This window comes from Ochotona princeps, chromosome 11 (assembly GCF_030435755.1).
Source record: "Ochotona princeps isolate mOchPri1 chromosome 11, mOchPri1.hap1, whole genome shotgun sequence".
In the NCBI taxonomy this organism is placed as follows: domain Eukaryota; kingdom Metazoa; phylum Chordata; class Mammalia; order Lagomorpha; family Ochotonidae; genus Ochotona; species Ochotona princeps.
This window is the reverse complement of record NC_080842.1, coordinates 8,050,232-8,077,482: the sequence shown is the minus strand read 5'-3', so window position 1 is coordinate 8,077,482 and position 27,251 is coordinate 8,050,232. Positions and strand designations below refer to the sequence as shown.

The window sequence follows — 27,251 nt, the reverse complement described above, 5'->3', positions numbered from 1 at the left end:
GATTCAGACAGTCAGAAATCTAAGCCAGGTACTCTGGTAGGCTAAATGTCTGCTCCTTTATAACCTACCTTCCATATGAAAAGATTCTGGACTCCCTCTTAAATTGTGCATCAGACTTAACCACTTATAAAACTAAGATCAAGTCTTCATTAAAAAAATGTAGGGAAAAAAAAAAAAAAAAAGTAGTGCCTGGCACGGTAGCCCAGTGGCCAATGTCCTCCTCGCCTTGCCCATGCTGGTTCTCATCCAGCCCCCTGCTTGTGGCCTAGAAAGGCAGTCGAGGGACCTTGCACCTGCATGAGAGACCCAGAGCAGGCTCTGGGCTGCTGGTTTTGGATCGGCACAGTTCCAGCCATTGTGGCCACTTGGGGAGTGAATCAGCAGATGGAAGATCTTCCCTGTCTCTTCTCTTCTCTGTATATCAGACTTTCCAACTTAAAAAATCAGTTAAATAAAAAACTGTGAACAGTCAGATTTTGCCCCCTTGGAAATGTCGATCACTTTGTAACATCAAACATACAATCCACTGTTTTGTTTTTTTAGATATATTTATTGTTACTGGAAAAGCAGATCAGATTTACGGAGAGGAAAGATCTTCCATCCACTAGTTCACTCCCCAAACAGATAGAGTTGAGCCAGTCTGAAGCCAGGAGCCAGGAGCCTCTTCCAGGTCTCCCACACAGGTGCAGGAACCCAAGGCTTTGGGCCGTCCTCGACTGCTTTCCCAGGCCACAAGCAGGGAGCTGGATGGGAAGTGGAGCAGTCAAGACATGAACTGGCGCCCACATGAGCGCCCAGAGCTTATGAGGTGAAAATTTAGTCACTGAGCCATTGTGCTGGGCCCTAATCACTCTGAATCCAGGAGAAAGGGGCTTCTTCCTTGTCTCCCATGTGGGTGCAGGGGCCCAAACATCTGGGCCATTTTCCTTCTTTCCCAGGCCATTAGCAGGAAGCCAGATCCTTCTGCTGCCTTTCCAACCCACTTTAGCATGAAACTGGATGGGAAGGAAGAATAGCCAGAACTCAAACCGGCAGATACACAGGATGCCAGCATGACAGAGGTTTAACGTGCTACACAACACCAGCCCCACCAATAACATTTCTTTAAGCAGTCAAAATAGCATTTTCAAGGTACCGAGGGGTAGCACACTGTTAGTCTCTCTCGAAACTGAGCTCCCTCGGGATAAAGGCAGTAGTCTTACTTTTCTAACTCCAGCTTTTCTTTATGTAGGTAGTATTGACTGATACTATCATAATGAAATTTTAAAATTTTATTAATTAATACAGCAATAAACCCATTACATGTTAACAAAAATAATTTTTATGAAAATTACATTTAAAATAGAAAACAGCATGGCTTTACATTTTTTCATCTCTTCAGTCTAAGATTTCATTCCTGGATTCTCATATCTATCTTTACATTTAATCTACTGTAATCTGATGTTTTGATGGAAGTACATGAAGAAAAGCCAAACCCACACTACGCAAATGGCTGTAGAGATTATCTTAGCAGTCTCTCAGGAGAGGGGGCATCTGCCACATGGTAGTTTTCAGAGGCCAGCTGCAATGTGCACTCCGCAATCCTATCAATTCATTTTTTCGTATTGTTACCTCTGACATTCCGAACGGGGTCACGGTGTATCGACAATGGACTGAGCTTGGCAGACCTCCCAATCTTTGACACACTTATTATACACCAGAATTGACGTTTGTTAACATCACCACTGGTGCTCAGCATGGTAGATTAAAATGTTCGCCTAAAAGCTCAAGTTTTATCATTGGCAACACTCTGTTCCTTTTCCAGAAAATAAACGCCATCAAGTGTGCACAGCCAGTTACCAGATCTTTGCTCGAGTAAAAAATAACGATTGATGAGGAAAGTAGCCATGGGGCCCACAGCTTATGCAGGACATTCACAAACATGTGATATATGCATCCTGTCACTCAGAAACATGAAAGGACTGCAGACAGGTTGAGCATCATGGAAAGACTATATGATTACTAACTGCACGGCAGGGAAGACCACCACTGGTCTTGAAGTGTGCTGTGTGCCAGTTTTATCCATGTCAGCTTTTGCAGGCAGCAGCAGTGAGACTGTTGTTAGGTATTTCCCTTTACAGACCACACTTTGAAGCAGTGTGTTGGCTGGTCTACATATCCAGTTGCCGAAGTAAGATGGGATTATGAGAGCCTAGAATCCTAAGTGTAAATCATGAAGCTTCCCCCCTCACTTAATTCAATGGCCACTGAGCAACCTTTTGTTAACTGCCACACAGTTAAACGTCAGACGGAAGATGCTAACTGAACAGCCAACATGGTCATCCTCACAGCTATCCTCACCGTAAGTGAACGTAAATGAATGAATTGCCATTACATTTCTGCTCAGCAGGCTCTCAGCCTCGTGGGAACAGGCTGATCATTTTGGAGGTAAATGCTATCTCATGCCACTTCCCTGCAGCTTTTGTTCCTATGACACCTTCACAACTGTGTACAGAGAGAAGCATATTATGCTAGAGGTCTGTGGTACCAAAGCCAACAAAAACTAACATGTAAAATGATAAAAATTTTCTCTGGAAAGTATTAAGTTATTACTTTAGCTTGAGAAAAAAATGACAATTGAGCTTTACAGTGATAAGGTAAGGTCTAAGAAAACACAGGCACAGCACGTGACCTTGCCCCCACCACCACTGCTCTAGCCCACTTCCTCAGCTGTGGCGTAAGGAAGCCTTCCCAGCAACAGCGCACGCGCAGGGGAGTGAGCGTGTCTGCATGGAACACAAGAGGTAGCACAGCCTGCAGCTGGCAGCCGGCCAGCAGCGTCCCCGTTCCTCACAGCAGTTTCCTGACTGGCACAGGCAGCAGGACTGACCAAGGTTTTGGGATGAACTCTTGAAAGATTAGGCAAGAGCCTAATGACCAATCCATGTGTTCAAACTATCGTAAGTGACATTCATGGCTTACAGTCAAAAAGTAAACAATTCCTATTTTAAGATTTAACTTTCCTTTAACACCATGCTTCTAGTTTACAGTTTTATATCAACACTTTCTTCCTCCATTGCTTTTCTATGCCAAGACAATGTCCCGTGAAGAGTTAAATGTCATTAATAAATCAAACTACTATAGTACTGTTTTTAGTTACATCTACAATTTTATTACAAAAATCACTGTTTTGGCATTAGTTGGTTACAGTGAGTGTAAGATACCGTGAGTGTGCCAGAGCAGCTCTAAGGAAACAACCCTATCATCTGCTTATGGAATCGAACCGCAATTTACTGCCTCACTTGCAGCGCATGTGAGTTACCTGCAGTCACTACCACGAGGAATGCCTATGCACGGACCACTCAGGGAAGAGCCAATGCTAAGCAATTAGGTTAAATGGTGATAAGACTACAAAAGCTCCCTGATGGAACTCCTTTCTTCCTACTCTGCACCAATTACATTGCCTTGTATAATAACTGTATTACTCAGAGCTAACCAGATAGCAGCACCACCCAGGGAACATCACGCTTAGTTCTTGTTAGAAAACAGCACCTGTGCAGTGCACATTTCACACCACAGGCCAAGGGAATGATCCTGCAGAGTCCCTTAAAAAATAAAAGTGCCCCATCGCACCCTTCTGGATGGTGCTACTGCTGCACGTTTGTCGGGAGGTCACCCTCTGTGCTGTGTTTGCTTTGAAGGGATCTTCCAATGTATCTCCAATATTCCTTTCTTATTGTGTCTTTTTCTTTAGCTAGGATTTCACATAACTGCAAATAAGAAATAAAAATTCATTAAAAGAGATGGAAGATTCAATCTCAAGGGAAAATGCTTTTAAGCCAACACAACTCAATTCATGTTCAACTAAAGTGCAATGCTAGTCACATACGATGAGGACACTTCAAACTTGCAGAAAAATGGAATTCAGACAGGAGTCTACTTTGGTGTAAAAATCTTGTGAGTACTTTTTCAATAATACATTTTCCATGAATTTCCTCAATTCCTCCTATATATGCAGATTTCAAAATTTTTGAAATTTAAAAAGCTATCTTTGAATTCCCATTTTTTCTTGAAATACACTCCTATGTCCCCTAGAACACAGCAAACAGCCCTAAGCAACCATGTTGAAAAGGGCATACATATTAGTGGTACTGAGCAGAGTCAATGCTGAGATACCAAAAAGAAAAATACAAATTTCACAGCTTACCTCTAGTGCTTTATTTAGAATGTCCTCCTTGTTGTCACATTGGTTTTCTAGCATGTCTTCATAGATGTCCACAAGAAAGGCAATTAGGTATGGGGAACTGTGACTTGGTTGTAAATCAAGTAATTGACTTAATAGATTAGGATATTTGGAAAGGCCACGATCCTGCAAAATCCTTAAAAAGAAAAAAAAAGAGTAAAATGTTTAACTCTGAAACAGAAACAAAAACTCATGAAACACAAGCATGAAAAGATGACTTGGTTTGAATGAATGAGGCTGAACCAAAAAAGTTTTCAGTTACAGGAGTGTATCAGAGATAATTAGGAGTAAAATCATTAAAAAAAAAAACTAATTATTTGTAGTTCAATCTGTACAACTCATCAAGTAAATTAAAAGCAGGAAAGAAATCATCCTCTTAAAATGGGAGAGCTTACTTCTTCTTGGTGGTCCCACCCTTAGCTCTCTGGTGTGCCCAGTCCTGCGAGCCCAGCACTTCTGCAGAGTGACCGGGTCCCACACTGCAGCCTCTTGGGCTTACTTCCCTCACTGACCTACATGTTCAACAAGAAGCTTCCTTCTATCAGTGGCCAGAACTGAAGCCTTTTCTGTTTAAGGAGCAAAACTGAAAGAAAATGAAATGCTGGCCAAGCATCTGTTTGATGTTTGCAAATTGTCCAGCCTGCTTCACTGTGTTCTTGAGTCAGGCACAACCTAAGTGTGTGTATATACTCTATGACAAGACCAAAACCCAAAACAAGAAAACCAAACCAAAATCAAACAAAAAACATTCTTGCAATTGGGCATTCAGCCAGCAGTGAGGACACTCACATCCCATACTAGAGCAGCTGGCCTTGATTCCCGACTCCAGTTTTTGACCGGAGATTGTGGGAGGCAGCTGTGATGGCTCCAGTAATCCGACTCCTGCTACCTACATGGAGACCTGGATTGAATCTCTGATTCCAGGCTTCACCCCTGGCCAAGTCCACCCATTGCCAGCATTTGGAAAACTGAACCAATGGTTGCCACTCTTGCTCTATTAGTTTCTCTCTGCTTTGCAAATATATTTTAAAGATTACAGTTTTCATAAATATAATATTTCATTACTGTTTTAGCTGGACATTCAAAGGAAAGTTAGAGGGAGAAACAAAAAGAATCTTCTATCTGCTGGTTCACTCACAAAAGCCACCATGGCCCAGGCTGGGCCCAGCTGAAACCAGGAGCATAGAACTCCTATGTGGATAACAAGGGCCATCTTCTATCTTTCCCAGACTGATCAAGGGAGTAAATTGGAAGTGGAACAGCAGGGGCCTAAAACTAGTGCTGTACAGAACACTGTCTCACACATGGCAGCTTAATCCACTGACCTAGACTATTTTTTTAAAATGTTGGTATATGCATAAAATGGGAGGAAAGCAGTTTTGTGAGTTACTGTTAACACTGTAATACTGCTGTTCGGTCCAGGAAAATGGAACACCTCAAGTATTCTTTCAAAATTTGCTTACGAAATATATTCCATGATGCCTCATATTAGCAGGTTGTTTACTTTATATATAAAACAAGCAAAAATGGTCACTTACCCTTTCAAATAGTTCCATGCACTTTCATTATGTGGTACTAGTTTAATCATTTCCAGAGTATACCTGTAAGAAAAAAAACACAAGTGTGTATAAAATCTCTTTTTTATATATTTATTTTCACTGGCAACTCAAATTTATAGAGGGGAGAGGTGCAGAGAATGATCTGTTGGCTGGTTTACTTCCCCAGTAACCACAATAGCCGCAGCTGAGCCGATCTGAAGTCAGGAGCTTTGTTCAGGTTGATCTCCCAAACAGGTGCATGGTCCCAAGGTTTTGGGCCACCATTTACTGCTCTCCCAGGCCACAAGCAGGAAGTTGGATGGGAAGTGGAGTAGCCGGGGCACAAACTGGTGCCCATATGGGATGCCAGCGCATGCAAGGGAAGGATCTGGCCACTAAGCTATTGTGCCAGGCCCAAGTGTGTATATCATCTTACAGAACAGCACAATGGGGCCCAGCACAATGGCTCAGGGGCTAAATCCTCATCTTGCATGCACCAGGATTTAATAGGGCACCAGTTTGTGTCCTGGCTGCTTCACTTCCTACCCAGCTCTCTGCTTGTGGCCTGGGAGAGCAATAGAGAATGGCCCTTGTACCTATGCAGGATACTTAAAGGAAATTCCTGGCTTCAGATCAGCTCAGCTCCAGCCATCACAGGCACTTGGGGAGAGAACTTGGGGATGGAACATGTTTCTCTCTGTGTGTCTCCTTCTCTCTGTAAATCTAACTTTCCAATAAAAATATAAATTAAAAAAAAAAAGGAACAGCACAATGGACACAGTTATAAGACCAGAATCCAGTCTATATGTGTTTTCCCACTGGCAAGTCTTTTTCTGTCTCTCAGGTGTTGCTGGCATCTCTCTAGATCATATGTGAATCAGAAAGCCTCGAGTCTGCGGCTTACTCTAGTCTACACAGCTCCTCCCTCCTGTGTATCTGTAACCTGTTCCAGGGCAGAACACCTAGCCAATTTAAAGGTTTCAATTCACAGTAAGGAAAGAAATTCACACAGATCTCCTTTCTGGAAGATATGTCAGCTAAAACAAGGAGACCAAAAAGACAAGACATACTTGTGCCTGAAAAAAATGAGTCAAAAGGACAATTAACATAATACTAGTTATTATGTTAACTATCATAAAATTATAACAGGATAGCATAAAAATCAAATAAAATTAAAATTCAATATTTCTCATATTCTAAATCAAGACTAATAAAAACAATGATGCAATTTCCAATCAAAACAAGCATTCCCTTTCTCTTCCCCTGACATTATTAAAGATAGTGTAGACTCAATTACCATTGTTTCAGCACATCCCTTCTCAGACATCACCAATAGAAGCTTCTTATTCTTGAGTTTTTGTGGTACTATCACAATACAATTCTATCAGAGAAACATAAACTCACTTAACATTACAAAAAGATTTTTCCAACTAGTTTCATGTAACTCATGTTTCATGACCACATTCCTATGGTTTTGTGGTTTTTTTTTTTTTATTTATTTTTATTGGAAAATCAGATTTACAGAGAGAAGGATAGAAAGAAAGACCTTCTGTTCCTGGTTCATTCTCCAAGTGGCCGCAATGACCTGAGATAAGCCCATCCGAAACCAGGAGGCAGGAATTTCCTCTAGGTCTCCCACAGAAGTGCAGGATCCCAAGGGCCATCCTCTATTGCTCTCCCAAGCCACAAGCAGAGAGCTGGATAGGAAGTGGAGCAACCAGGACACAAACCAGCACCCATTTGAGATCTCAACATACACAAGGTGAAGATTTAGCCACTAAGCCATCATGCTGGGCCCTCTATAGATTTTAACTGGTCATTACAGCTCTTCCTTTTGACTTTTAAATTTTACAGGCATATGACATTCATACAAGCCAAGAGTGGTACAAGTCCAAACAAAATAGGAAGTAACAGTACAAAGTGGTGAATGAAAAAGGTAAGAACGAACTGTATAAATAAATGGTTCAGAAACTCACAAACCCAGAGAATGATCATTGGACTTCTGTTTGTTGATACATAGAATTTCACCTTTTCTTTTTGCCCTATTGAAGGCTTCCATCTGCCATGGTAAGACAAAAATATGCAAATCACATTTGATAACAATAAACATGGGGCAGAGGGGAGGCAGCAGCATTTTTACTAGCGTTCTATCACTGACTGCAAAGCTTTTCCTTCCTTCCTGCACTGTGTCTCCGATGAACCACCTATATTTCCCTAAGCTTTTTATTTTGGGAGTTAATTCTGGACAGAAATCTACCTGTTAGGACCCCAGGCCATGGCAGGGCTCCTAACAGTAGGACAGGGAGTTAGGTGCTGGTTTTCCCACCTCTGATCCAGCTCCCTGCTGATGGCCTGGGAAAGCAGAAGATGGCCCAGACACTTGGGCCCCTGCCACTCATGTGGGAGACCCAGATGGAGTTCCAAGATCCTGGCTTTGGTCTGACTCAGCTCTGGCTATTGCAAGCCAGGTGAGCATACTAAACTCCCTCCATCCCTCCATCTTCACAGATAAATAAATCTCAAGGGAAACAAGATGCAGTCGCCATTTATTGGCCATCAAGACAATTTAGACTATTTACCGGGAATTGCCACTACCATGGCCAGCTGCAGAGGACCCAGCAGCAGCCAGAAGTCATGAAGCGGGCTGTGAAGAAGGCGTGGGAGGCCAGCAAGTCAAAGCAGCAGAAGCTGAGAGAGGCAGTGTTTTAGACGGCCTACTGTGTCACAGAGCTTTGGCAAAGCACAGGTTCTGTTCTCACAAGGCACTAAGCTGCTTCTGTATGTTACAAAGCTGGTGCCAGCATGTTTTAGCTTCCTTGTACAGACATATAATTTAGTCAAGAATTCATCTTCTTTCTTCCCATTTCTTAGAACCGTGATCAGTATACATGTTGTTTTCCTTATATCTTTTAGTCTGAGCAACATAGATACCAACAATGAATTTTTTCTAATGCACAATAAACATACCTGGTTAAATATAAATGTTAATTTTAGGTATTATTTTGGAATGAATTCCTGAACTATTTCATTATACACAAAAGCTGAGGAGTCATTCAGAAAATGGAGCTGCTATACTTAACAGGCCTTAGTCACTATGAGCTGACATAGCCTTACATGACACCTATATAAATTTCACACACACATTTTCTCATTCTGTTTCTCTGCCTCTCAAGTAAGTTAAAACAAGAAACAAAAAAATCTAAGATATGTTTGAGATTTGAGGGTATGTCCACTCCATATATAAGCCAGGAGCAGAGTTAATGGAGAACTTTTAATGAAAAAGCAAATCATTAGAAACTGAAATTGAGCAGATAAAAAAGGTATGTGTGTTGATGCTAGTGAAAGTGAAGGCAAGGAGACAAGGTGGCCATGAAAATCAGCTTCTCAGCAGCACTGACAACAACTTCTACAACAAAAATTACAACTTTGGTCTCCTCACATTTTAAAATTAATGTGCATGTTCCAGCAGACAGAGACAGAATGGACCAATAATGTCAGAAAAGAAGTGACTACTATATTTGTGCAAACAATAGAAATTCATGCCAATTCAGAAATTCTAGTTCTTCGAGCAGCTTTCTGTATATTTCCCCAATTGGAACATTCCTCCAGGGAACATACAACAGTATCTGGAAACAGTTTTGCTTAAAGGCCAGAAATGCGGCGAGACACCCCAGAACATCCAGGGGAGCCCCACAAAAGGTCTTATCAGGGCCACGACTCTGCATTCAATTAACAGAGTACCCGGGGACTAAGACACTATAAACCAGAGGTACACCACATTATTTGCCAATGTGTCATTACGTAATTTATCTCAGCACTCAGCCTTGTTTCAGTTCTGCAAAGGCAGAGCATGGGGCAGTCTTGATCCTTGCTGTATCCTCAACGCCAGACATGCGGTCAGGGTGAACATTTTCTTAACAGACGAGCAAGTGAAGGACATTACTAACTGGACTTCTCTCTCCAACACAGCACGATCATTGTAGCCAGTGGTATTAGAAATGACGAAGTATCTTTGGTTCCAAACAGAGTTATTTCTCACATCTTCTTTGAGAAGCTGGTCTACATACTGCAGCTCATTATCCCAGAGTTTATATTCCTAAAAGAGAATTTTTAAAAACCCATCCAATTAGAACATACTATTAGCTATAAACATCAACAAAAATATAAAAAAATAGAATTTTTAAAATGGAAATACTAAAAATCTTTAAAATTACATTCCTTTAATTAGAGAAGTCTAAAATGTAATCAAATCTTTTTGATGAAATGATCTTGATAGTGCAAAAATCAGTCTCTGGAAAAAAATTCACAGAAAACAACACACTGCAATTGTTTGTAAGCATAAATAGAAGGCTTACAGTAGGAGCTAAACTATTCTATCCAGGATTCAACATTGGGTAAGAACAAAATACATAACTGTTATGTGAAATCAGACTATAAGGCTCATATATGCAAAAACTTTAACATGCAATATATATACCCTTGTTAATTAAATGCAAGTCTATTAAAAACATACTACTTTCTAACAAATATGTGATACAAATTCAAGCAAATGTTGAAATTTACTCTTCTTTAGAAGGATACTACTGGAAGCTACTTGCAAACATACCTGAAGAGACTGTAAGTACTAAATCTTAGTTTGTCAGGTTTTAAGTATCTTAATAATTTTATACATAATGCATAATGATGTATATGTATGACATGGTTTAGATGTATACATATATTTTAACAGTACTTTTAACTATTTCAATTAAAAAATGAGAATGTGAAAAATGTTGTAACAAGAAAGGTATTACTTGGGGCCCGGCAGCGTGGCCTAGCAGCTGAAGTCCTCGCCCTGAATGCACCAGGATCCCATATGGGCACCGGTTCTAATCCCAGCGGCTCCACTTCCCATCCAGCTCCTTGCTTGTGGCCTGGGAAAGCAGTCGAGGACGGCCCAAAGCTTTGGGACCTTGCACCCGTGTGGGAGACCCGGAAGAGGTTCCTGGCTCCTGGCTTCGGATTGGAACAGCACAGGCCGTGGTGGTCACTTGGGGAGTGAATCATCGGACGGAAGATCTTCCTCTCTGTCTCTCCTCCTCTCTGTATGTCTGACTTTGTAATAAAAATAAATAAATCTCTAAAAACAAAAAGGTATTACCTGAATAACCCACTGCCGATGCTGCCAGGCATGGTAATTCTTGGCATCCTGATTAAGAATGTCAGCAATAAACTCAAGCTCCTGAGACGGATCTCCCAGCCACTCCACTAATACACGTCTGTGATGCCTAAAGAGGACGGGGTTTAGTGTGCATTCACCCAAGAACTAACACATTATGCATACATAATTCTCAACCCTGCAGGGACCAGTTCTGTGGCACAGCATGAAACACCACTGCCAATTGCTTCTCAGCCTTTTGGCTAAGATCAAGTGTAAATGCTGCTGCCAGTCACACCAGCAACCCACATGGGCACCAGTTTGAGTCCCAGCTGCTCCACTTTTGATCCTGCTCCCTGCTAATGTACCTGTAAAAGCAGTGCACTCACGTGGGAGACCTAGAAGAAGTTCTGGGCTCCTGGCTTCACACTGGGCCAGCTCCAGTCATTATGGCCATTTGGGGACTAAACCCATAGATGGAGGATTGGTCTCTCTCTGTAATTCTTTCAAGTTAACAAATAAATGCTAAATACTGTAATGCAGGGGGAAAGTGACCCAAACGTGACACAAAAGAAACATTCAGGAAATTTTCAGACAGTTCCAGATGAACAAGCAGTTTTTAAAAGCTGCTGTCAATATAAGCCAGCAGGAAAAATAGTAAGACTGCACTGCTAAACCAGAGTAAGGATATTTAAGATAACCAACTAGCAAATGTTGTCTAGCTAGTACAGAATAAAGTCTACGAGGCTGAGTTTCCCTCCATTTAGGTTAAAAGTTCTTCACATGAATGCTATGGAAGATATATGTGTACATAAAGATTTTTATTTGGAAACCTGAGATTTCAAAACTACCAGTAATCTACCACTATAAAGCTACATTATAGAGCTCAATTTTGAGTTACTATGCAGCTTTTCTTCACAGCATCATCTGTAATGTTTTAGTGAGAATTCTTAGGATTAAAGTTTGGTTACAAACCACTGCGCACCAGTGCCAATATGGAATGCTGGTATCACTGGTGGCAGAGGACTGGCTCAATACAGAATTTCACCAACTTCCAGCAGAGGTATTTGACACATAGTTAGAATGCCAGTTGAGAGACCTGCATCCCATGCTGGATTGTCTGGCTGAGTCCCAGATCCTCTATTCCAAGCCAGTGTCCTGCTAATGGACTTCGTAGGAGGCAGGAAATGATTGCTCAAGTTTGGGGGTCCTTGCCATTTGCCCAAGAAATGCAGACTGAGCTTGAGGTACCTGACCTAGTCTGAAAATTGAAGGCATTTGAAGAGGGAATCAGCAGAAGGAAGATTGCTCTGTCAATCCCTGCTTTCACACAGAATGAAAATAGGTTTCTCACTGTTCAAGGTAGCCTAGGAGCTAAATCCTCGCCTTGCATGCACCAGGATCCCATATAGGCGCCAGCTGATGTCCTAGCTGCTCCATTTTCCATCCATCTCCCTGCTCGTGGCCTGGGAAAGCAGCAGAGATGGCCCAAAGCCTTGGGACCCTGCACCCACATGGGAAGTCTAGAAGAAGCTCCTGGCTCCTGGCTTTGGATCAGATCAATTCTGTTGCAGCCACTTGGGGAGTGAACCAGTGGAGGGAAAATCTTTCTCTGTGTATCTCTTTCTCTATAAATCTGCATTACCAGTAAGAAAAAAAAAAAAAGAAAGAAAAAAAGGTATCAGACCTAAAATAACTGCTGGATGTTCAACAGCAGGGACTTTCTGTGACTTTGTTGCTTTCCAGATAAAGGGTATTAACCTTAAAGACAGCACCTGCAGTATCCAGAAAAGATAAGCTATTTCTCTTCGACAAACACTAGATGTAATTAAATAATGAGAATAGCTATGATGTCTAGATTTTTATCACTACAGAGTTTTACATATAAATACCTGCAGGGAAAGTAACTTTTTTTTTTATAAAGATCTCCCTCTAATTAAAAAATTACAATTTTAATTTAAAAACTACTTTATAATCTAATTTCTTAGGCAGCAACACAGTTATAAACAAAGAGGTCACAGTTGTAAAGCTGTTTAGCTAAATACAGCTCCACAAACATCTGAACAATACAGCCAGCCCTTCTACTGTTTGCTAAGCAACGTCCTGTTATTAAGTGCTGTACCTTTATGTTCAGATTCCCCGAGCATTAGTTATCAGTTCTTGGTTGCGCATTTCATACAGTAACACTTGATTACATGGTCTGCTGCCCCCTGGTTTGTCCACGTTTGGCATGAAGGCATTCTTTCTCCTATGGCTAACCCATGGGGTAGACACCTTCTCAACTCTGAGTGTTGACTGGAACCCCTCCCCTACAGAATGTCCAATCCTCTCTGTTTGTATTAATTCTCCTTACCATAAAGTCTTTACCACCATGACAAAAAATAATAATAATAATAAACAAAGCTCTGTGTCTTACTTCTCAGTAACTGGTATTAATCTCCCATTTATAATTGAACTACTGCTACTTACTTTACTCCCTATCCAGCCACCGCCCTGGTGGGAGGACGGCTCATGGCAAGGGCACTCACCAACAACCACAGAGCTAACAAACCCACTGGTCTGTCACTGTTCAGACCTTTCATCAGTAGTTGGGTTTCTAGAACACTAACTCTGGCTTCCTTCATCAGTGAGCAGGGAACACTCATCTGCCTCTGCAATGACAGTGGATGTTTATCAACATTCTCAACTGGGCCTTCTACTCAATTTTCCCCAAGGTTTATCACGCAGAGACAACTTCACCTACATCTCCACACAGTAAATGGCCCCAAGATCTGTCATCAATCCTTCCTACTCCCTATACCACAGAATTTTTCAACCACTTACTGGACAGCTTTACCAGGTTTCTCTGCAAACTCCACTTGTCCAATACTGACCCCGTCTTTCTTCCCCAAAACATGCTGCCATGCCTCAACATTGCCCTAAGTGATGGCACCACCATTCACCCAGCTGTCAAAACAAAATACCAACATCACTCTTGCCATTCCTCAAGAAATTAAACTTCACCTGTTACTATTATTGCCAAATTGACGGAACACTCTCAAAACTAGCCTTCTCCTGTGTCCCCACACTTAGAAGGAATCATTCAGGATCACTCATTATATGCTGGGTACTATTCAGACTCTAGTTCCTCTATGTTTGTTCTCAGTCCTTCTGCCTCATCACTTCTTTCTTTCTTCCTATTCTGCTGTGCTACCTCTACCTGTGACGATGCCCGCATCCTTCTCATGCTAACTTAGGGCCTTAAATTTTAGATCAATACACCTTATGAACAAGCTCTACCACACTTTTCACATTGTTCTGTAACATAACTGGTTTGATTATGTGCTCTCTTGTTTAGGTCATGTCAAGTTCATCTTTGTATCTCCAGTACCAATAAATCTGTTTAAATAAATAAAGATTAAATATCAGAAAGTCACAATGTATTGAATAAAAAAGTTTTCTCTTATTGAAATGTTTTCTAACCCCAACAATACTGCATTTTGATGCTGAAACTTTTAAACAAATAACAGCAGCTAACATCTTAGTGTTAACCACACATGTGGCAGCACTTTAAGCATGAACATAAAGGTATCTCAGAATCCTAGCAACGCCACATAGCAGGTAACATCAGCCCAATGTAAAGTTCTGAACTATAAAGAATGAAAAAACACTCCCTACTATGTCATCATGGGCAAACACTATCAACTTAGTGATACGTCTCTCTTGTTTTCATCTTACCAAACTTGATAGTTTTTTGGCTGCTCCTCAATTATTGCAGTAATGTAGTTCATTTCTTCATGTAGATCCTTCTGAAGGGACTTCAAGAGAACTCTCCGAAAATGCCTAGAGCAAGCATCAACCATCCAAAGTCTCATTACTCCATGTAAGTTACCTGGCAACAGTATCAAATAGAGCTAAAGGATAGTTAGACATTTTTGGTAGCTGCTCTCTGGAACCAAGAATTTAACACTCTCACTGGCTATAGTCATCCACATTCATGCACCTATCTAGTAACTGCAAGATAAAGCATCTGCAGTAAAAACAGTGAAAGGCAACAAAGAGATGGGAGTAAATTTTTGAACTTAAAAAAACAAAGGACCACCAAGTATTAAATTTCAATTAAAACACTGTGAGAGGCCAGCATTATCGTGTAACTAGCAAGGAGTCCCAGCTGTTCCACTTCCCATCCAGCTTCCTTCTAATGTACCTGGGAAAGCAGGAGCAGATGGCCCAAGCTGATTTCTCTGCATCAACTCTTGGCTATCCCACCCTTGCTTGCTTGCTTTCTTAGAATATTGATTTATTTTTATTTGAAAGGGAGATTTTACAGACATAGAAGGAGAGGCCATCCTCCAAATGACCACAATGGCTGGAGTTGAGCTGATCTGAAATCAGGAGCTTCTTCCAGGTCCTGCACATGGGTGCAGGCACCCAAGAACTTGAGACATCCTCTGCTGCTTTCTCAGGCCATAAGCAAGGAGTTGGGTCAAAGATGGAGCAGCTGGGACATGAACTAGTAGTCATTTAGGATGCCAGCACCACATGTGGAGAACTAGGCTGCAACACCATCACACCAACCCCCACCTTGTTTACATTATGCCTCATTATTATGTGCAACTATGAGTCAATTAAAAATAAAAAACATGGGTCTGGCATAGTAGCCTAGTGGCTAAAGTCCTCGCCTTAAGAGCACCAGGATCCTATATGGGCGCCAGTTCTAATCCCAGTGGCCTTGTTTCCCATCCAGCTCCCTGTTTGTGGCCTGGGAAAGCAACAGAGGACAGCCCAAAGCCTTGGGATCCTACACCCACACGAGAGATCCAGAAGAAGTTCTGGCCCTCTACTTCAGATCAGCGAAGCTCTGGCTGTTGAGGCCACTTAGGGAGTGAATCAGCAGATGGAAGATCTTCTCTGTCTCTCCTCCTCTCTGTGCATCCAAGTTACCAATAAAAATAAATAAATCTTTTTTAAAAATAACAACAAATAAGAAACACTTTATCAATAGAAGAGACAAAGTGAGAAATAACTCAATATTAAATAAAAAAAGACAATGAATAAACAATTCAGGCGGCATAATATACAACTAAACACATTCCAGAAAGAGAAAACATAGGAAAGATGCAGTATCAAAAAAGACAAAATTCTCACAATTTAAAAAGGTTTACACAAATAAATAGGAATCTCTGCAACCTGAACAACAGCTGAAAAAAACAGAAAAGTGGTTTTAAAATTGTTAAAATAACTTTTATAGTTATAGCGATAAATCTGAAGGGAGACAAACATTTTTATATACATAAATCGAGGGAGCACCCGTATGAAATAGCAGGTAAAGCCACTCCCAACGACACCAGCACACTGTCAGAGTGGCTGTTCAAATTCTGGCTGCTACAGTTATGACCTAGCACCCTGCTAATGGCCTGGGAAAAGCACTGGAAGATGTCCTAAGGACTCAGGCCCCTGTCACCTATGTGGCAATTTCAAAAGTTCCTCACTCCTCTGCCTATGAACATTCAGAGAGTAAACCAGGGGATGAAGCCCTCTTTCTATCTTTAAGTACCTAACCTTTAAAAAACAAAGAGTAAATGAGCATGAACAAGAAACTGATAACTCATTTTAACAAAGGGAGAACAGTGGAGAGTAAACGTTCCTTTGTAGATAACAGATGAGGTCCAAAAAGAAAAAAATAAAAAGTAACACTGAAATACACTCATTAATTCAAGAAGAAACCTGCTACATGGTGGCCTTTTGGTATAGTAGCTAAGATTACTTCAGGTGCAAGTCCTTGCTCTGCTCCCAATTCCCAGTCCTGCTAATGTGTGCTGTCAATAGGGGATGGCTAAGGAGCTGGCTCCCTGGAACGTGCACGGGGCAGAGCTGCTGGCTTCAGCCAGGCCCAGACCCAGCAGCCCAACATGTGGGGTGTGAGCCAGTAGGTAGGGGGTCACTCTGTGCATGCACTGCTATGCCTTTGAAATAAGCAAAAACTTAAGCACAATTAATCACATTTCAAAGAAAAAACAAAACAGGAGTTGCCACCGGAAAATGGGGCTCCTAGGAGCCCCATTTACAGGGAGGAGCCCCTTCCAGGGGCTGACTTCACCCTTATGTGAAATATTATTTTAATAAAAATTGCCACTTACTTTAAAAAAGTCATATAAATTCAAACATGAGACATTTTAACAGAAATCTGAATAATGTGTTCTACTTACCACACTGTGTAATTGGCTGCATTTAATTCAATAGCATCTCTGGTCAGTTTAAAAGCTCGTTCACTCCTTTCATCACGTTGGAGAACAGCTCGGAAATAATCATAAACATCCCTAACTGGAGAAGAGCACACACTACATTAAGAATGCCTTCTTCCACACAAGCCCAGAGCAGGCATCTGACAAACAGCTCAGCACACCCGGGGGCCCTATATGAAGGCACAGGTGATCAAGCGGTCACCTGAGGGCCAGTTCAAGCCCAAGCTGCTCTACTTCCAACCCAGACCCCTAATGCACTTGGGAGAGTGGTAGATGGCCCAAGTCCTTGAAACCCTACCGCCCTCATGGGAGAAATGGATCACATTCATTCCTGGCTCCTGCCTTCAGCCTGGCCCAACCCTAGTGACTGCAGCCATCCGGGTGGTGAATTAGTGAATGCAAGATTTCTCTCTCTCTCTCTCATTCTTATTCTGTCATTCCTCCTTTCAAAGAGTAAGAAAAAACCTTGAAAATAAAGATACTTGGGGTCAAGTCCTGACTGCTCCTGATCCTATTTGCTGCCTTCCATCATGTGCTGTTTCCTGCCTTGCAATCTGGCAGGCACCATGTGTTGGCTCAAGAGGCTGGGTCCCTGCCACCCACTTGGAAGACTCAGACTGAGTTCCTGACTCCTGGTTTCAAGCCTGGCCCAGCCCACTTGCTACACTTTTAGCAACTGAAACAACAAAATAAATCTCTACCTCCCCTGGTGCCTTTCAAAAATAAACAAATAATTAAAAATAATAAATACTGGAGAATGTTTCAAACTTCAAAAAAGCACAACTCAATAATATAAAATAGCTGTAATTTTTTCTTTAGCTGTAATTATTTAAAAAGCTGTAACGGGTAGAAAGATATGTTATTTGAGTGTTTATCATTCAAAATAAGCAAAATATAATGACATGACTATGACTGCCATCCTATAAAGTTCTACAGTGTCACAGCATGAAGCAGCAGCTATATACGTATATCTATACACACTGCTTGGTATGCTAGTTTAGATTACAAAGACCTTAAACATAAAATTAAGAGTGTTGACCCCAGGGCAATGGCTCAATTGGCTAATTCTACATGGGTACCAGTTCATATCCCAGCTGCTCCACTTCTCATCGAGCTCCCTGCTTATGGCCTGAAAAAGCAGTAGAGGATGACCCAAAGCCTTAGAACTCCAAGGGGATTCCTGGCTTTGGACTGGCACAACTTCAGTCATTGTGGCATTCGGGGAGCGAACCAGCAGATGGAAGATCTTTCTGTCTCTTCTCTTTGTAAAATCTGCCTTCCGAATAATAAATAGATAAATAAATAAATTAATTAAAAAAACAAAAGAGTGTACATATCAACTACATTCACATGCCTACTTATCTCAAATGGTTAGACTGTTTAAAAAATGTACACAGTGGTTAAAATATTCAACAGTAATAAAAAGGTTCGCAGTAAATCTCAGTTCCACTAAACTCCCATTATTCCTGCCTGGAAGCAACGTGTTGATTGATGTATTCTGTATCCTTCCATGTTGCCAACCTCAGAGCTCACTCAGAAAACATTAAGAAAATTGGGGACACAGAATTCAAAACACTTGTTATAAAACTTCTTATCAACAACAAGAAGCACGTAAAGCAGGCATTCAAGGAATATGTCACACTGGAAATGAATCAAATGAAAGCTGATACATCAGAAGTCAAGAATACAGTGGAACAAACTAAAAGTACAGTGGAAGTCTCCAAAATAGAATGAAGCAGTCACAAGAATCTCAGAATCGCAAGATATTTCCGGTCACCAGGGGGAAACAAGCAAAAAGATGGAAGCAGAGTTGGATCAAGCTAAAAAGGTATTCAAGAATTGAAAGACACTATTAAAAAGCCTAATTTAAGAGTTATGGGAGTCACAGAAGGTACAGAAAGAGAAGCTGAGTTTACAAATGTATTTAATGAAAATAATAAAGGAAAGTTTCCCTAATCTAGAGAAAGAATTGGAAACAACATCCATGAGGGGCATAGAACTCCCAACAGGCTTGACTAAAACCAATCTTCACCAGGACACATGATAATCAAGCTCTCTTCAGTTGAACATAAGGAAAAGATCCTTATATGTGCACATGAAAGAAATCAATTGACATATAAAGGGAGGCCAATTAAACTCACAGGAGATCTCTCACAGGAAATTCTTCAGGCAGGAAGAGAATGGAGCAACATATTCCAGATTCTAAAAGAAAAAAATTGTCAGCCCAGAATAAATTACCCAGCAAAGCTTTCCTTTGTCTTTGAAAATGAAATCAAATTCTTCCACGGTAAATAAAAGTGAAAAGACTATGCCTCTTCTGACCTAGTAGGGAAATAGTGGGCACCTCCCTCATGGGTAACCACTCCCACTGGAGAGCACCAAAACCAGGACAGGGGCAGGGGTGGATAGACAGAAAGGCACCTGCCAGTATGTGTGTAGACTGGATAGTAGGTTGGTTGGGTTGAACTAGGCTTCAATGCCCGTTGACAAGTACGAAAGCTAAATGGAAAGCGGGACAGACTGAACAAGCATGCGGTACTGGCATGCATGAGAACCAGGGTAAGAAGCAGGCCTGGTGGGGGTCATGGGGAGTTGCCCAGCTAGGCTGCGGCTCTCACTGGTTTGCGTGATAACCAAGTGTGAAGCGGGCAGATCAGGTTGGACTACAACACCCGTTGGTTCAAGTGCAAGACAGGGCTGGAAACAGAACGGACCCAGCAATTGAAACGACCAGCATGTGCATAAGCTGACTGGGGCGACAGACTGTGCCAGACCCTGTACTGGCAAATTCACACAAGATTCAGGTTTGGGTTCACCTCAGATGAAGTTTCTTTGGAGATCCCTCCAACTGAACTGCTGATCTCAGAACCCCAATCATGAAGAGACTATGTCAGCCAGTGGATTCTGAATAGGTTTCATCACGATTGGAACAGCAAGACTGGCAGCAGTTCAGACCTGCTGAAGTGTCAAAACTGCTTGAGCAGGACCCTCAGAGTGTGTCTCACATTGGGGAACAGGGATGGGTGGGAGGCTGGGTGGTTCTTCTCCCTTTGTTTCTCCCCTGACCACAGATAAAGGGGAAAAAATGATATTAATGTGAAAACAATGGTATTACCCACTTTTCTGTAGCCCCTGACCCTCTGTACCCTAATCAACTTAGATTATTAAAAAAAAAAAAGAATATGCTTCTTCCAAACCTGCCTACAAAGGATAAAGATATTCTCTTGACAGAGAAAAGGAATAGCGCCCACCAAAACTAAAGGCAAATATGAAGAACATCCCAGTGAAATAACAACAGAAGACAAAATTAATGAATAATCCATTGCTAAAAGGACAGGACCAAATTACCACCCATACATGTTACCCCTAAATGCAAATGGCTTAAGCTCATCAATCAAATATCATAGATGAGAAGACTGGATTAAAAAATAAACCCATCCATTTTTTGCCTACAAGAGATATATTTCACCAAGAATGATCAGCGGAATCTAGGTCTCATGGACTTTGATTTGTTTTTACATTTCTTCAAAATACTTTCTTCTGGTTAATTTCTTCAGCGATTACTAGATCATACAGTAGCATCATTTTCTTCAAGAAGGTTCTTGATTTTCATTTCTTCAGCAACACATTAGTCATTCAGTAGCATGTTATTTAACTTCATGGTGTTGTTAATTTTTTTTCTTCCTATTGTTGATTTTGTTTTGTGCCTTTCATTTAAGGGGATGTATAGTAACGGTGTAATGGAGATTATCATTTCTAGTAGCATGTTATTTAACTTCAGGATATTGTAAATTTCTATTTTTCTTTCTGTTGTTGATTTTGTATTGTGGCCTTTCCTTTAAGGGGATGTATAGTAACTGTGTAATGGAGACTATCATATCCAGATGTGAGGATACAACGCATCTCTACTTCCAAAGATGGACTCCCAATGAAACTGTTTACTATAGCTTGACAATAGGATGTTGGACTCTCTGCTATTGTCCATGCCCGCAATGATAGACATGTGATTATGTATGAAAACTATACTAATGATATATGCAAACTCAGTGAGGGGGGAGGGAATTGGAGAAGGGATAAGGGAAATCCCAATGCCTATGGAACTGAACCATAAAGTGATAATAAAAAGAAGTAGAAATAAATGCATAAATCAATATATAAACTAAAGAACCATCTGCAGAGTGCAGGATCCAGGAGTGAGAGTGGGTCCTGGAGGGAAACAGTAACCACCTCCCTCTTGATTGCATCTCCAACTGCTGAGCATGAGAACCAGGACTGAGGCAGGCATGGCTAGACAGAGAGTGAGTAGCACCCACTGGCACATGTGTGGGTTGGATAGTGGGGCTGGTTGGGGTGAACTAAGTTTCAATGCCCATTGACATGTATGAGTGCTGAATGGGATAAGGGACTGACTGGACCAATCTGCTATACATATTGGTAAGCACAGATACCACGGCAGAGGGCGGACCTGATGGGGTTATTGCAGATTATTCTGACAAGGCTGAGGCTCCCACATGAAGGCCAAGTGTGGTAGGCAGGATCGGGCTGGGATTCAACACTCACTGGTCTGTGTAAAAGACAGGGCTGGAGGCAGAACTGACCCAGCTATTGCAACTACCACCATACGCATAAGCTGACTGGGATAACAGACTGTGCCGCACCCTGTATAGGCAAGCACATAGAAGAATCACCTCAGATGAAGTTTCTTGAAGAATCCCCCCAGCTGAATTGCTGGACTCAGAACCCCAACCATGGAGAGAATGACAGGGTCCATGGTCTGACCATGGAGTGCATGTGTCAGAGCTGGGTCTCCTCAGAGCAGTGGATAGCATGTACAGGTGCACATGGAAGATATGGCAGCACACTGGAGTCTGCAGAGGACACCTAGTATCACAACAGAGGATAGAGGACAGAACAAACCGATCAACTACCCAATCAAGTGTTGGCAGTGACTAACTGGGCAAACAGAGAATCTAAGGTGGACTATGTCAACCAGTGGATTCTGGAGAAATTTCATCGTTCTTGGAGTGGCAAAATTGACAGCAATTCAGAACTGCCAAAACTACTCAAACCTCATGAGCCCTTGGAAAGTGCCCCACACAGGGCACCCTAACATGGTTGGGAGGCTGGATGTGTCTTCTTCCCTTAATTCCCTCCTTCCCACAGACACAGGAATTAAAAAAAAAAAAAAAAGAGTGTGGAAATGGTCGTCTCATCCACCATTCTGCAACCCTTGACCCTAATCAATTATGTATAAATTATAAAAAAGTAAAAAAAAATTTAAAAATAAACCTTCTGGGGACAGTGGTATGGCCCAAAATGTTGTCCCCGTTGGGACATCCACTCCCATATCAGACTGCCTGGATCAAGCAATGGAGCCTCTGCCCCGTGGGAGACGTGGATGGGGTTACTCGGTTGCCAGCTGCGGCACGGCCTAGCTCCAGCTGTCATGGGCCTTTGAGGAAGGAATCAACATAACCCTTCAAATAAATTTAATAAATGAGTTCTGCGATGGAATTCATGAATGAAAATTACATTCCCTTTTAATTTTCATTAACTTTCATTCATAATAATAACGAATTTTCACCCTAAGAAAACGAAATATTATCCATGCCCTTATTAGTTTGTTCATTTTGTGACTAGATTTTCAATCTTCTTTTGTAAAAATTCCTCTTAAATTCTGAGTATGAAATGATCTATCTCCTGCCACAGTGCTGCTGTTTCTTCTGTGTGAATTTTGACATTATTTATTAATTCTTTTTAAGGTTTATTTTTATCTGAGGGGCAGCTTTATAGAGGAGAGACATAAAGAAAAAGAGAGATCGTCCACTCATTGGCTGACTCCCCAAATGGCCACAATAGCCTCAGCTGAAGTGATCTGAAGCCAGGAGCCAGGAGCTTCTTCCAGGTATCCGACATGGGCACAAGGGGCCAAGACTTTGGGCCACCTTCCAGTGCTTTCCCAGGCCATAAGCAGACCGCTGGATGAAAAGTGCAATAGCCAGAACTCCAACAGTGCCCACATGGGATGCTGGTGCTGCAGGTGAAAGACTAGCCTATTAATTTATTTTTCATAGCTCAAATTTATTGTTTCCTTTGTGGTTTCTAATCATGGCACACACACTAACTGAAAAGATTAACGATTCAGCCTGTAGAAATGTTAATAGTTTACCCTCAGTATGAATATATGATCACATTAATTTTCCCAAATATCTTCGTTTCGGTATTTATGAATCATAAAAAGTTGTAGTTTACATTTTTGCTGTCATTAGTGAGGTTAATACCTCTTCATAGGTATTTCTGCTCCTTCTGATATGTTTCTATATAAAATTTCTCAAACTATGGAAGTTCTGCATTTTTACATGCGTTTTTTCCTTAATTCTGAATTTCCCATTCTAACAATGCCCTCTCCATCCCAAATATTCTATCTGCTACCAGTATGTTCATAATCTTGTTTTAGGACTTTATATATGCATATATATGCTTTACAAATTTTTCATAAGTACATAAAATATTCATCATATTTACTTCACACACATATTTTGATTATTTTTAGAACCCTTGGTGCTCTATTTTTATTCTATTCATCTATTTATATATTAGTTTCCCCACGTTAATTTTAATTGGTACATTTTCATGCTCAGTAAGACAACTCGTATACAATTTTTACTTTTTCAAATGTATCTGACCATCCTTTCACAATCAGATAAAAAATGGTAAAAGCTTTTTGTAAAGCAGAGATGATGTTGGATAATAAAGCCTTAACTGAAGGAAATATGTAAATTACAAAACTAACATTGCAATGTTCTTGTTTTACCCTTTCCCAAAACAACTAACAATTAACATTCTCATGACCTTCAGTGCACAAAGCATCTTTACATTATGAAAGAACACTTTGTCTAAGAAAATAATCCACTCATTTTAATATCCATAAATATATTCCAACGGAGTCTAACATTTCATTGTCAAAATATATTTCAAAATGCTATTTTGACATCAGAGCTCATTATAAATGAAACAGTAACTCATTTGTGATCTCCTACATGCAGATAAAGCAGAAGAGGGAAAGTGCAATCACCCACCAACCAGCACGTATTACAATGGAACAGTCATTACTCAGATATGACCATTCTTGGGACAAAACAAAATCACGAATCATGAAAAAACACAAACCAACTCATTCTAAAACACTGATTTATATTAGACAAAAACCTATCACCTAACTTGCTAGAGTTGCTATTTCTCTTTTTTTAAACATTTATTTATTTGAAAGACAGACTGGCAAAGAGACGGAAAGACCCAGAGGGACATCTTCCACCCACTGTTTCACTCCCCAAATGGTCACAAAGGATGGGGCGACCAGGCCAAATCCAGGAGCTAGGGGCTTCTTGTGGATCTCCCACACGGCTAACAGAGGCCTAAGGACTTGGGCCACCATCCAGTGCTTTCCTGGATTGGAAGTGGAGCAGCTCTAACTTGAACCGGTGCCCACAGATGTGAACTGCAACTCCACTACTAAGACTGACTTACAGACCTGTTTCAAATAAAAACAAACTTACATTTTTCACTATAGATGATCTGGACCACTGGATTGGGACCATCATTCTGTGGTACTGGATCAATATCTGCCCATTCTGCTCTGTCCCTGAAAATACACATTGTTTTCAGCAATTATACTCAAACACATAAGAGAAACAACTCTTGTTTATAACAATTTTCTTAAAACTTAACATTAAAACCAAAAGCTCAGAGGGACTTACCGCAATCATGGCTGAGTTTTTCAGGGTCACATTTAGCCACCTGCTTTACACACTGAACTTTTAAAGCAAAAATTTTCTAAGGTTAATAAATCCTTCGAATAGAGATGCTTTTAACAGATCAACAACTTTTAAATTTGAAGTTTTATACTCGGAAGAAGCTTTCTGTTCAAACACACAGCAGTTTCCACTGCAAAACGATCTAGCTCACTGGCTGGCAGACTGGAGTCAGTGTCTTTAAAACTTGAGGAACAAGTTACTACACGCGGACATCCACTTTCTGTATACCAGACAAGTGGCCCCCAAGTGATGAGTCAGAGAGCAGGTGCTGGAACTGAAAATTGCGGAGACTGGAATACTCACTCTACCACTCACTAGTCAAGTGTCCCTAAGAAAGTTAGTCCTTCTGGGCCCCACTACTTCACTTCTAAAATGGGGATGCTGGCATCACCAACCAACCTCAGAAGGCTGTTTTTGGATTCAATGAGGTAACAGATGGTAAGTATTTAAAATGTGCATAGCGTATCACAAGCATTCAAGGACTACTACTCATTATCAAAATTACATTATAGTGATAACAACTTACAGACATTCTCCTGTGAACTCTTCAATGTGACCTAGTTTTTAACCTTTTTTTTTTTTTTTTTGAATTTGAAACTCAGAGTGGACAGAGAGAAGAGCAGAGACAAAGCGAGATCTTTCCCCCTCTAGTTCACTCCCCAAATGCCAGAGCTGGGCAGGAGCAGAGCCAGGAGCTTCTTCCACGCCTCCCATGTGGGTACAGGGGACCAAGGACTTGAGTCACCCTCCATCGCTTTCCCAAGCACATCAGCAGGAAGATGGATTTAAGTGAAGTAGCCACGACTCAAGCCAGTGCAGATTAGCGTGCAATGCCACGGCTCCAACACTTCAGCACCTCTTTCACTCATACTCTTTTCCTGTCACCCACTCTTGCCTATACCTGATCAGCTGCTGACAAAAGGTGCCAGACAATCCCTGTGTGTCCAGGAAAGGCGCAGAAACGCTGGGGGAACAATGACCTGAGGTGGGACATTGCAACGGAGAGGAAAGACTATGAAGTCTGTGACTGCGAAATCAGTCTGAACATCTCACAGTCCAGGGACAAGGCCACCACAACCGACTGAAATCTAGAAAACACTGGCTCCACTAATAATTACAGTAATAATAATAAAATCTGGCCAGCGACTGCTCCTTCGTTCACCTGACGGGTGTGAACGCAGAGCTAGGGAGAAGACAGGCGATGTTTTTGCTTCTGCGGGTGCACACAGAAAACAAGGAATCGGCATTTCTCCCTAAAAGCAGTGGCCACAAGGGGCTGGTGCTGCGTGCTGGAGTGGGTGGAGGAGAGCCAGGGGCGCTCGAGAAGCACTTCCACGCGTGAACGTTAAAGTCAGAAAGCTCTCTGCACCCTCGCGGCCTAACGGTGCTAACCCAGAGGGTCCCAGGCCCTAACATGAACTCAGTCCTCCGCGGTCTCGCCCCTGGGGGGCAAGCGGCACCCCAGCCCTTCCCCGGCGTGAGCGGGAAGCTCCTCTCCCAAGCTCCCAAGCCCGCACGCCACGCTGCGGGACCCGCTCCCGGGGCGTCACCTGTACAGGACGTAGGTGGGCGAGTCCAGGCTGAGAAGCCCGTCGTCCATTGGCGATGGCACCGCCTCTCCAGCCTCGGCCGCTGTCTCTCCGCCCTGCGCCAGCGGCGGCGGCGGCGGCGGCGGCGGCGGTGGCTGCTCCGGTTGGCCCTGCTCGCCGCCAGGCGCGGCTTCCCCGACCCCCTCGGTGGCAGCCATCTCGCCTCGGTCCGCAGCGGAGTGGAAGGCGGAGGCCCCGCCCCTTTCCCCCTGGCGGCCACTTCCGGCTTCTCGCTTCCGGCCATAGAGTTTTGGGCCAGAGCGCTAGGGCAGGGTCTGGGAGGACCGGGGCGGGAGGCTGCGGATCGGGAAAGAGGCTGTGCAGCCGGTCCGGAGGCCTTCCTGAAGTAGGCTTGCCCCGGGTCGGGACATGGCGACCGGGAGTTTGACCGAATATTGGAAGCTGTCAAGAGGCCAGAGCCGGCAGGCCAGCGGCTGGACCGCCCACCCCAGACTCCCACCTCAGAGCAGCCGGCCTCCAGCGGGCCATTTTAATCGTCTAAGGGCCTTCCCTCACCTCATCCCACCCTTCACACATTCTCTTTTGTATAAAAGCCAATCCTCCTTCAAGGAAGAATGGCTGCCCAAGTGTGGGTGTTGCCGTCAGCAGAGAGCCAACACAGAGCCAAGGCACAGAGGCCGAGTCCTGAGGGGCTCAGGAGGTGGACCCAGAGGCCTGCTTCACACCTCCACCCGGCAGGTGACTGCGGGACCTGCAGCCCCCAGTC

The 27,251-nt window shown here is 42.3% G+C and overlaps 1 protein-coding gene across 1 annotated transcript; it reads right to left on the bottom strand.

Moving 5' to 3' along the window:
- Window positions 1–3,123: 3,123 nt before the first annotated feature.
- FNTA (farnesyltransferase, CAAX box, alpha) lies at window positions 3,124–26,699 on the bottom strand. The gene is made up of 9 exons (XM_004592712.3): window positions 26,486–26,699; window positions 24,678–24,763; window positions 17,086–17,200; window positions 14,615–14,719; window positions 10,901–11,027; window positions 9,708–9,856; window positions 5,761–5,823; window positions 4,187–4,358; window positions 3,124–3,749 (listed from the first exon to the last, which is right to left on the bottom strand). Exons 1-9 carry the CDS (start codon window positions 26,680–26,682, stop codon window positions 3,627–3,629), a joined length of 1,137 nt encoding a protein of 378 aa, XP_004592769.2. The 5' UTR covers window positions 26,683–26,699; the 3' UTR covers window positions 3,124–3,626.
- Window positions 26,700–27,251: the final 552 nt, after the last annotated feature.